The sequence below is a fragment of the Coregonus lavaretus genome, assembly GCF_964263955.1.
Source record: "Coregonus lavaretus genome assembly, chromosome: 21".
NCBI classification, from domain to species: Eukaryota; Metazoa; Chordata; class Actinopteri; order Salmoniformes; family Salmonidae; genus Coregonus; species Coregonus lavaretus.
Genome location: NC_140008.1, coordinates 21,949,622 through 21,961,832, shown reverse-complemented (window position 1 = coordinate 21,961,832; position 12,211 = coordinate 21,949,622). Strand labels below are relative to the sequence as shown.

At 44.3% G+C, this 12,211-nt stretch overlaps 1 protein-coding gene across 1 annotated transcript in view; it reads left to right on the top strand.

Moving 5' to 3' along the window:
- Positions 1-1,042: 1,042 nt before the first annotated feature.
- LOC311149309 (breast cancer anti-estrogen resistance protein 3-like) overlaps positions 1,043-12,211 on the top strand; it is a 61,506-nt gene continuing 50,337 nt past the window's right edge. Inside the window, exons 1-2 of the mRNA XM_084186447.1 lie at positions 1,043-1,217; positions 11,652-12,009. Of these exons, the coding sequence (XP_084042573.1) occupies positions 11,660-12,009 (350 nt within the window). The 5' untranslated portion in view covers positions 1,043-1,217; positions 11,652-11,659. The remainder of the gene's footprint in view (positions 1,218-11,651; positions 12,010-12,211) is intronic.

Sequence of the window (12,211 nt, the reverse complement as noted above, 5' to 3'; positions counted from 1 at the left end):
TGGAGTCTTTGACAATTTTGAGGGCCTTCCTCTGACACCGCCTGGTATAGAGGTCCTGGATGGCAGGAAGCTTGGCCCCAGTGATGTACTGGGCCGTACGCACTACCCTCATTCATGCACACAAACACACACACACACACACACACACACAGAGCCCTGACCCTGAGTCACCGTGGCAGATTTAGCATTACGTTACACAAAAAAAACATCACCTGTACTCTCAATCACGGGGCCACAGCACTGGTATCCTCTGCCAGGGTGAGCCAGGAAGGAACACACACACTGTGTTATCTTTAGAAGACAATGTGTAAGATTTATAGGACAAAGACAGGGGAAAGTGTATTCAGTAACACAGTCAACACAAACACAACTTCCTCTGTCTGCTGGGGACATTTACACGTGTTACAAGACAGAATACTAGCTACCTTAAAATTGTATACAAATTATTTTCATGCTTACAGAGACGTGAGCAGATTGCACATCATAGGCCCACTGTTGCACTGTCTGTATAGTGACAAGTGACAGGAATAGAATTTCTTGTTCAAAGAACATTAAAGGATATTTATCACTACTTAGACCTTTTTGTTTCTAGCTGCCATGACATAATGTGGAGTGAAACTGGGCAGTAACAAAGGCTGTTGTTAGGAGGGTTAAGCTGCTCTGTCCTCTGTCCTGGGCTTTGGTGAAAGAGGAGAGGAGGGAAAGAGGAAGGAAGAGGAGAGGGAAGTTTTCAGTGCTGGGGGGGGGGGCCGGTCAGGAGACAACTCTGCTGGCTCCACCCAGCCCAGAGGGTGTGGCTGGGAAGTCGTAAATCACTCCCCTGTGGGGCGGTGTGTGTGGAGGAGCAGGGGCATCTGTGTGTGTGTCTGTGATTGTGTATTTCAGAGAGAGAGATAGATAGATAGAGAAAGAGGTCATACTACTGAGGGGAATAGGAAGGCAACACAGCCACTGTGGGAGGCCCAAGGACACAAAGCCAGAGAGAGAGAGAGAGAGAGAGAGAGAGAGAGTGAGAGAGAGAGAGAGGAGGAAGGAATTTGTTTCTGCACGCTGGTCTTGTTGTTGCCTGTCTGTGTGAGTCTTTGTGCTGGTCAGTCAGTCTACTATGCCTGGGACTCTGTAGTGCTACTGCTCAGGAGGAACTCTACTGAAGTGAAGTGAGGAGGAAATCTCTGGCTGTGCTCTTTTTCAAAACAAGTGCAACTTTAAATAGACAGGTAAGCATTTCTGGAAATGACACTGAATTGAAGTCACAGGGAGTGTTGCAGTGTGTTGGTGGTGTATCTAGATGCTGATAGGAGGTGTGGGCAGTATCTATCTCTCTAGTTTGTTTACAACTTCAAAGAACGTTGATTTATTCAGACTTTACACGTATTCACAACAACAGGAAACTCTTAGTATTGCTTTTAATAGAATAACTTCAGTCAATTCAGTTGCTGATGCTTTTTCTCAGTAACAAGGTCAAACTTTTACAAATATTTCCTAAAACGTTTTTTTTTCTTTATTTTACACAATATCATAAGATAAGCATTTAGACTACTGAATCGATGTCTTTCAAGGACTGTCTTAGTCAATGGAAAGGATTTCTGAGACTTTTCCCCTGGGAATTTGGCCACCTAAGATGCTGTGTGTGTAGGAGAGAGATGACAGTAGCTGGTGTTGTCGGTGAGGAATTGAGTGGCAGCCACTGCTGTGGGCTTTAATAACTAGTGATTAATATGTCACACACAGTCCAGCCATGCAGCCCATAGACTGAAAGACTCAGCGGGTTTCTCTCTCTCTCTCTCTCTCTCTCTCTCTCTCTCTCTCTCTCTCTCTCTCTCTCTCTCTCTCTCTCTCTCTCTCTCTCTCTCTCTCTCTCTCTCTCTCTCTCTCTCTCTCTCTCTCTCTCTCTCTCTCTCTCTCTCTCTCTCTCTCTCTCTCTCTCTCTCTCTCTCTCTCTCTCTCTCTCTCTCTCTCTCTCTCTCTCTCTCTCTGAGGAGGAGGAGGAGGAGGAGAGGAAGGAGGGAGAGATCTGAGTTCATATCAAACACCCCCCTTTCTCAACAAAAGAAGGGCCCAAACAAGTGTCATGTGACAGTTGGGCTCATTGTTCTTTTCAGAGATCTGGAGAGAAAGACTAGCCAGGGGTTGCTTCAGTAATGCACTGCTGTGTGTGTGTGTGTTTATGTTAATGTCTGTGTGCAAGCATGTTTGTCCTCAGTTTTCCGCCCATCCACTCTCTCCAGTTTGCGGTGAGAGAGGAAGGGCAACCTCACTCAATCAGTTTCCTCTGGTTAATGTTATGCCTCTTCATTTCCCTGTATGCTTTTTATTTGTGGCGTTGTTTTCCTGTGCCACTCATTAGCTTTCCCGGTGTGTCTGATTGGCTGTCTGGGTAATGAGGGGCCAGGCCTGCAGCATGTGACAGAGCTGGAGCTGTAGGGCCCTATAACATCTGCGTTGTGGAGAATGTGGACGGAATCCAGACATTAAAACGGAATTCAACAATATTCAAACATGTATTGGACTTAGTAGGAAATCAACTAAATCTATTGAACTTATTAGAAAATGCATTAATTTGCCCAAGTTATCATAAGACATTAACAAAATGCACCAGTGAGTCGTATTTTCCTGCAACTTTGTGAAACGGCACAGGAATGCCCCTGTCTATGTCTGTATGTGTGGTGCACGTGTAGTCTACACTTTTTGTAGCCATTAGCGATGATGCTAATGATAACCTCCTTCTGGTTGAGATGGAAAGGCTTTCCCAAAAACCTTCTCAATTACATGTTAAATACAAAGTAGCCTTTGCCTACCTGGCAGAATGATATCATGATATCATTATTCGCATCAATCCAGTGTTCAATTGTTTTGCAAACTCTGCAATCAAATGAGTGCTACAGAAACACTGATAACCAAACAACGGTCTATTGCTGGTGCACACAAAATGTATTAGATTCTTCACAGATGTCAAAAGTGGTCTCCTGATGTGGTTTAAACATTGTTGTGGACATAACACATCCAATTGTGTTGTTTTTCTATAAAAAAGTATGATTATAAGACCAAAAACCTGAAAGAAAATTAAATCAGGCAAAAAATAAAACAGATTTTATAGGGCCCTAGAGCTGTGAAGTGTCTGCTGGCTGCTGCTTTTAGCTGAAAGACATCCGGATCTCCCTGCCCTGCCTGTTGCCTCCACACCTTATCTGATTGGGCATGTGAGCTATTCACAAGTCAGACCCTTTCTCCACAGCTCCCTATTCCTTCCTGTACACTAGATAAGATGCAGGCTGGACGCTCTGCTATAGAAACCATGAGAGCCGGCTCAGAGCCTGTCTCCAGCCTGATTCACTGTGATTTGTGTACTGAGTGGAGGACCAGCATTAATGGGGAGATGAACTCCCAAAGCCCTGTGTGTGATGGGTCTGATGGGGGTAGAGATGTATGGCCAGCCCAGATGTCTACTGAATACAGGCGATATTTTAAAATAGAGCAGACCTAACTGTTTTGTCTCCCTCAGAACTGCCTGCTTCCATTGTCAGATATGGGATAGATAGGAGAAGCCGGATGGGAATAGCAGTCAGCCTATAGTGACAAATGTATTAGAGGGTTTATTCTGCAGAGTACTCTCGTGGCCCACAGCCTCTCTCTGCCTTTTGTCCACTCAACGCAAGTTTGAATTCATTAAAGGGGACTTGCATTATTCACTAGATTCACATGGAGGAGTGAGTGTGGGGGAAGGCTGGAGAAAACAACATAACACTGATAACACTGGCCAGTTTGTCTTGAAATGCGCTGGAATATTCTCTTCCTCCACCTTTTCAGTAACTTCTCTAATAAGCTTTAGTTTTGAGGTTTATAGTTTCATTTCCTTTGCATGTTGACTCACATATCTTTCTGATTAAGGCCAATTTTGGCATTGCTCACTTTCAAGTAACAGATTTGGACATGCTATTAGTACATGCGACTAGTGCAGGACACAATGTTCCTACTATAAGTACAGTAAAGGAAAGACAATATTTGTGTTTGTTGACATGAGCAATGACATGTGCCCTGTGTCATGAGCCAGATGCAAACAAAGAACTTTAAAGAGTGTGTGTGTGTGTGTGTGTGTGTGTGTGTGTGTGTGTGTGTGTGTGTGTGTGTGTGTAAAAGACGCATAGGATGATGTCAGCAGTGGGCAGCAGTTAAAGTGAGGAGAGAACAGAGACAGAGATGGAGAGAGCCAGAGAAAGACCCTTGTGAGAGGTAGAGAGACAAAAGAGAGAAAGGAAGTGAAACAGTGTGAGGTAAAGCGGAGTGACATCATGAGAGGCACAAAGGAGATAGACAAAAGAAGAGGGACGGTGGCGATTTTCTACACTCACACCTCAGTTCAAATGATGGCCATAACCTTGTCACCTCTTACAGTCAGTGGTGTAGTGGAGGGTATACGCAGGTGTACGCCGTATACCCACTTATTGTTCAGTAGTCATTGCATATACTCACTTCTTAATCCACACTGATACGAATAAAAAACGTGTGACTGAGAACGAAAAACCAGAAAATCTGAAACCTGTGAATTTCTGACCCTGTTTATATTTCAATAGTAGGCCCACTATTAGCCTACTGCACAGTACAGCTTGGGTTGGCGTGACTGTGAAAGACCAATATGGGATTTATTATTTTAGGTCATTCAGAGTGTATGTCACTGTTTCTCATAGAATTTGTCACACAGGGCGCCTTTCCTTCTCCCAGCTGGCCTTTGAAAAGATTTTGGAAAAATTTGAGTATACCCACTTCTCCAGGCACCACTACAGTGCTGCTTACAGTATTTCACAGGAATAATTTATGTTATCAGAATATTGAATATTCATGTTGTCTTAGTGAGCCCAGAGAGAGTTAACCCTTTGTCTTCCACCACGTGCGACAGACTGTCACCACAGGGGAGTAATTATCAAACAGCATTCCTTAAGTGGGAACAGATGTGCCTGGTTCTGGCCACACTGACTCACTGCTGGTTTCTCATTCTGCTCTTTCTGAGGTCAACAGCAGGCCTCCAAACACTGACCAGCCCTCAGCCCTCAGGCACCAGCCAATTAACTCACTGCCCCGGCCCCAGCCCCAGCCCCACCAGTTTCACTGGCTTCTATAGGAATCATCACCTGGCCACTGCAGTAAGGTATGTGTTGTGGTGACTGGAGAGTGGTCTGGCACAAAATGGCTGTTTTGCACCAGGTGGGTGCTGTTGGTTAAGGTTGGGTGTTTGGTTGAGTCAATGATTGTCCATTATATTGACAAGATAGTCAAGTGACCACTTTAACAATGGAAATACAGTGCATTCGGAAAGTATTCGGTCTCCTTCCATTTTTCCACATTTTGTTACGTTACAGCCTTATTCTAAAATTGATTAAATTAAATGTTTTCCTCATCAATCTACACACAATACCCATAATGACAAAGTGAAAACAGGTTTTTAGACATTTTTGCTTTGCTATGAGATTCGAAGTTGAGCTCAGGTGCATCCTGTTTCCATTGATCATCTTTGAGATGTTTCTACAACTTGATGGGAGTCCACCTGTGGTAAAATCAATTGATTGGTCATGATTTGGAAAGGCACACACCTGTCTATATAAATGTCCCACAGTTGACAGTGCATGTCAGAGCAAAATCCAAGCCATGAGGTCGAAGGAATTGTCCGTAGAGCTCCGAGACAGGATTGTGTCAAGGCACCAATCTGGGGAAGGGTACAAAAACAATCTGCAGCATTGAAGGTCCCCAGGAACACAGTGGCCTCCATCATTCTTAAATGGAAGAAGTTTGGAACCACCAAAACTCTTCCTAGAGCTGGCCGCCGGCAATCGGGGGAGAAGGGCCTTGGTCAGGAAGGTGACCGAGAACCCGCTGATCACTCTGACAGAGCTCCAGAGTTCCTCTGTGGAGATGGGAGAACCTTCCAGAAGGACAACCATTTCTGCAGCACTCCACCAATCAGGCCTTTATGATAGAGTGGCCAGACGGAAGCCACTCCTCAGTAAAAGGCACATGACAGCCCACTTGGAGTTTGCCAAAAGCCACCTAAAGGACTCTCAGACCATGAGAAACATGATTCTCTGGTATGATGAAACCAAGATTGAACTCTTTGGCCTGAATGCCGAGCGTCACGTCTGGAGGAAACCTGGCACCATCCCTACGGTGAAGCATGGTGGTGGCAGCATCATGCTGTGGGGATGTTTTTCAGCAACAGGGACTGGGAGACTAGTCAGGATCGAGGGAAAGATGAACGGAGCAAACTACAGAGAGATCCTTGATGAAAACCTGCTCCAGAGCGCTCAGGACCTCAGACTGGGGAGAAGGTTCACCTTCCAACAGGACAACGACCCTAAGCACACAGCCAAGACAACGCAGGAGTGGCTTCAGGACAAGTCTCTGAATGTCCTTGAGTGGCCCAGGCAGAGCCCGGACTTGAACCCGATCGAACATCTCTGGGGAGATCTGAAAATAGCTGTGCAGTGACGCTCCCCATCCAACCTGACAGAGCTTTAGAGGATCTGCAGAGAAGAATACAGGTATGCCAAGCTTGTAGCATCATACCCAAGAAGACTTGAGGCTGTAATCGCTGCCTAAGGTGCTTCAAACAAAGTACTGAGTAAAGGGTCTGAATACTTATGTAAATGTAATATTTCATTTTTGTATTTTGTATAACATTTCTAAAAACCTGTTTTTGCTTTGTCATTATGGGGTATTGTGTGTAGATTGATGAGGGGAAAAAAAACAATTTAATCAATTTTAGAATAAGGCTGTAACGTAACAAAATGTGGAAAAAGTCAAGGGGTCTGAATACTTTCTGGATGCACTGTACATGTCCTCAATGATGGAAGGCAGGCGGTAGGAGGCAAGATCAGGTGGGACCATTCTAGCCAATGAGATGGCAGATACACGTGTGAACAACAGGCCATAGAGATAGATAGAGGACTCATCTTTGTATCTGGCCATTATAGCGTCTGTGACCAGCCAGGTCATCCGTGATACAAGTCAGTATTCAACGTCCATCCATGTCTGAGGACGTCAGGAGATGACATGGAAACCGGCCAAGTAGGTTTCGGTTTTGCTAGGGTGTTGTGGACGGGGATGGCGGATGGGCATAAGCATCTGCCTCTGATTAGGGCGGCAGGTAGCTTAGTGGGTAAGAGTGTTGTGCCAGTAACCGAAAGGTCGCTGGTTCTAATCCCCGAGCCGACTAGGTGAAAAATCTGTCGATGTGCCCTTAAGCAAGGCACTTAACCCTAATTGCTCCTGTAAGTCGCTCTGGATAAGAGCGTCTGCTAAATGACTAAAATGTAAATGTAATTCCAAAGGTTGCAATTTCAAATCCAGCGGTAGAAAGTTGTTTTTGAGATTTTTGTTTAAAGCCTATCCCAAACCTTGACCCTTACTTCAACCATTCGGCGTTAATGCCTAACCTTAAGATTCCGGAGTTAAAGCCTAAACTTAACCCTAACCTTAAACATTCAGAGTTAATGCCTAAACTTAACCCTAACCTTAAACATTCAGAGTTAATGCCTAAACTTAACCCTAACCTTAAACATTCAGAGTTAAAGCCTAAACTTAACCCTAACCTTAAACATTCAGAGTTAAAGCCTAAACTTAACCCTAACCTTAAACATTCAGAGTTAATGCCTAAACTGAAACACTTCTAAATGTGACTTTTGCAACAACTTCTAAATTTGACATTTGAGAAACATGGATGGACGTCTAATTCTGACATGAGACTGTGAGAGCTAGTTGCTGTGACAGCATGGGCAGCACCATTGAGGCTATCTTCATTTTAAAGTAGTCAATTTTCTTCTTCATTGGCTGACTGCTCCCAACTCATAGGAATCCCCACCCAGTTGACTAATTTAAAATGGTGGAAGCCCTTAATGGCAATGTCCATGAAAAAGTTGTTGAAATGCCACGTGCGTCCACTTATATCAGTGCATTCGTAACAACCTAACCATTACACAACTTCTATTCGATCAAATCAGCCAGATTCAGTTTTTTGTTGACCAAATTCCACACTCTCTCATTGACCGCCATTCCAAAATTGCTCACTTCGTTGGGTTATTTTTGTGGACAGATTTTGGGCGGAGTAAAACCTTTCGCTTCGCCTCTTCCTCTCTGGTTGAGTTGTGTGAATTGGTATGATGATGACATTTGAAATGTCTTTATTCTTTTGGAACTTCTGAGTGTAATGTTTACTGTTAATATTTATTGTTTATTTCACTTTTGTTTAGTATCTACTTCACTTGCTTTGGCAATGTTAACATACATTTCCCATGCCAATAAAGCCCTTTAATTGAATTGAATTGAAAAATTGAAGTGGAATGTGCTCAGTGACTCAGTCCACCTGATGAGTCTGACACAGAGCAGGGGAATAAACATCTGTGGTGGTCTGATCTGATCTGAGATCCACTTGTGATCGATTGACATGATATTAGAGGAGATAAGGAATTTCTGGGAAAGAAAATCACTTTTCATATAGGGGTGGTGGAGTTTTTGATTCTGGATAGCTAACAGTACCATATCACTCTGTGAAAGCCTGTACTCTGCTCTGATCTTTAGTCTCACAATACACATGGAACACAGTAGGTGGATCAAAAGTGTTTCTGATCCAATTTCCCCCTGAAATGTCCTCAGTTCTCCTGAGATTGAAACCTGTTGGTAACCATGGTTATTTCCCAGTATAAGGAGCTAGATTTATGTCTACACTACTGGCATTCTATCTTCTCCTTGATGCTGCTATGCTGAGTAAGGAGACATAGCACAGATAGAAGGTAGATCTTATCATACGTTAATTACAGGACTATATTGTACTTCTATTTTAATTGATTGCCTTTGCATGATAGGAATGAGGGTGTCTGTGTATTTGGAAGTGTGCTGTCATCACAGGGCAGATTAAGGTACTCTCCCATCAGTCAGTCAGTCAGCAGCACCCGTGATGGTGGGGAATTCCTCCCATGCTACAGTATAGTCCTCCCTGCTGCTGCCCTCCTGGCATTCAGCCAGTGGGGTAAAATAGCAAAGCATCTCCCCATAGAAGAACATATCTGGTTGCACTGCAATTCCTGTGGGGAGGATTAACCATTTTAGGGACGTGAAGCAGGGCCTTAAATCTCCCCCTCTCAGTTAGAGACAGTTCACAGCGTTAATACCAGACCGAAACACTGACACCAGCCCTGGCTCAGATTACATTTCACACAGTAGAAAGAGGACAAAGGCTCTGAAAGTAGCACCAGGCCTTGTGTGTCTGTGTGTGTGTGTCTGTGTGTGTGTGTCTTGGGGTCACGGTGACAGTATGTGTGTTGAATAGCGCTAGTTAATAGGGTCAGTGCGTGCTCACAGTCAGCTGTTGTCTGGGTCAGTGGATTCTCCACCTCTCCTCATCCTCCCCAAGGGGCTTCTATAGGACTGCTGCTCCCTCAACCCACCACCCATTGTTTTACACGCATTCTGCACTACTCAGCTTTTTTAATCACACAGAGGTTCACATCCATGCATAAGTGTGTAAAGCAAACCCTGATGAAAATAACAGCATAGACCAGCCAAAATGTCAAGCTGGTCTATGCTGGTCAAGCTGGTCTGACCAGCATGGTCTAGCTGGTTAGGCTGGCCGACCAGCTGGTCAAGCTGGTGATGCTGGTGACCAGCTCATGCTGGTGACCAGTTTATGATAGTATGCTGGTATGCTGGTGACCAAGCTGATCCATGCCGGTCTATGCTGGTCCACAATGGTCTAACTGGTCAAGCTGGTCTGGCAAAAGCATGCCCATCATTATCATATTTCCCAGCATTCTCTATTGCAGTAAGATTTTTTGAATTGTTTGTTTCAATATCTTTTTTGTTTGTTGTGTTTTTGCAAGTACATTGATTGGTTAATTAATCTTATGCTACACAAAGATAAATAACATACATGTTTCTAAACTAATCCAATCTGTTAGTTGGATTTATTGCACCCGTTACTGAAATGGTTGTTCCAGTTTAGATGGTTTAGGTAGACTCATTTATTAATCTTTCTAACCCTGGCAGTAATTCTGAATACAGATTGTGGGTGAATAAAAGTTATAATTGTTGGATATCCCCACTCTGGCTGGATTCCAACAGGAATTAAAAATCGATTTGCAAGCCAGCCTAATGTGACTTGAAGGCCTGATGTGGCCACTGTATTAGGGAAAAACTAGAACCTGAAAATTAAAGCCTTATAATATATGTAATGTTCTGTCTTAAATAATTAAGCACTTTGATGCTGGTTTTGCTGGTGACCAGCATACCAGAATAAACTGGTTAACAGCATACCATGCTGGTCACCAGTGTCCTAAACACAGCGAAGGCTGGTCACCAGCAGAAATACAGCGAAGGCACCAGCAAAAACACAATGAAGGCACCAGCAAAAACACAGTGAAGACACCAGCAAAAACACAGTGAAGACACCAGCAAAAACACAGTGAAGGCACCAGCAAAAACACAGTGAAGACACCAGCAAAAACACAGTGAAGACACCAGCAAAAACACAGTGAAGACACCAGCAAAAACACAGTGAAGACACCAGCAAAAACACAGTGAAGACACCAGCAAAAACACAGCAAAGGCACCAGAAAAAACAAGGTGAAGGCTGGTGACCAGCCTATGCTTGTCTAGGCTGTTTTTTAAGAAATGATCAAAGTGCTAGGCGTTCTTAACCAAAGTTTTTCTTTATCTTTCATCACCACACAATTGCATTTTAATGAAGACCGCAGGCTTTATCCTCAGTTGACCCCTTACAGTATGATAATCAAACAACCTAAATTACGGCTAAACCCTGAGAAGATTGACCTACATAAAAAAAAAACTTTCACACCCCCTTCACATGCCAAGTCAAGTTTAGGAAATAAAACAGGTTATGAATAATCCTTTGCCGCTGCTCTGTGAGGAAACAGCAGCAGCAACAACAAGTGACGACAGCCCCTCTCTGCTGAGGAGTGAGTTTAGTTTCTCTGCTCGTTAGCATGTTAAGGAGGTGGCTGGGGGCAACAGATAAAAGCTGAAAGCTGAGCAGAAAAGCTTCTTGGCTTAGAAAATAGTCTTTATTTCATTGTCCAATTAGTGGCGTAGTGGTCCAAACTGGGTGTGGAACACTGAGGTAAACATGTTTTTGGAGAAGACAGGGAACAAGAGATCCCTGTCTGCTGTTGTGTTGTCAGAGTCAGACTGGCTGGTGGTTCACTGATAGCCTGGAGTTGTCTCTGTGCTCCTTGCTGCTCCTCTCTCTGCCAGGTTGTATGGAGGGATCATCAGTGGATTGTATTTATTTATTTAACCTTTATTTAACTAGGCAAGTCAGTTAAGAACGAAGGATGGTGGTCTCTATGCCACTGGCTTCATTTCACTGTACTTACGTATATACAGTAACATCATTATCTAAACATATCCAGTACCAATGCCATTGTCACTGTGCTATACTATACTGGCAGCTTAAGAGGAACTGTACGCACGCACGCACATGTTGCCACCCATCTTGTGCATCAGCAGCACATGTTTGCTGTCCCTGACAACAAAACACAGTCATCTGAGATAACCAGCCTTATATAACCTCTAGGTGGAAATAGATCCTCAGTCCACTCCTACTCCTGCCATCTGATCTGATGTGTGCCTCTCTCTTTCTTCCCTCTCAGAGCTGAGGATGATGGCAGAGGGGAAGTTTGCCAGTCTGCCCAGGAATATGCACATGGGCGTGGGCAGCAGGCAGTGTCCCCTGGCCTCCTCCATGGACCTGCTGACATCCAGGCCTGCAGTACCGGAACTGCCCCCAGCCGGATACCACAGTGTCTCCATCCACGGCACTCTGCCTAGGAGGAAGAAAGGGTCTCCAGCCCCGTCCCAGGGCCCTGCCCGCTCCTGGGACATGTACAGCCACATGGGCACCCTGCCCCACCCAGCACGCACCCGCCTGCCCTCCTCGCCACTCATCCACAACATCATAGAGGAACACCAGCCTTACCATACAGGGAGGGAAGGCCACTCTGCATACAGGTACATACACACAGTCCTATGGTTTATATGTTGGACTAGTTTAGGACTACCTTGGCAGCAGCTAATGTGGATCCTAATAAATACTAAATACTACATTTTCATTTGTTCATATCACACAATCTAAAACCAATAGTTTTGTTTTGTACAATAAGACACTTAGGGGTCGCTCTTCAAAGCTACTTGAGTGCTGTGCTGCTATCAC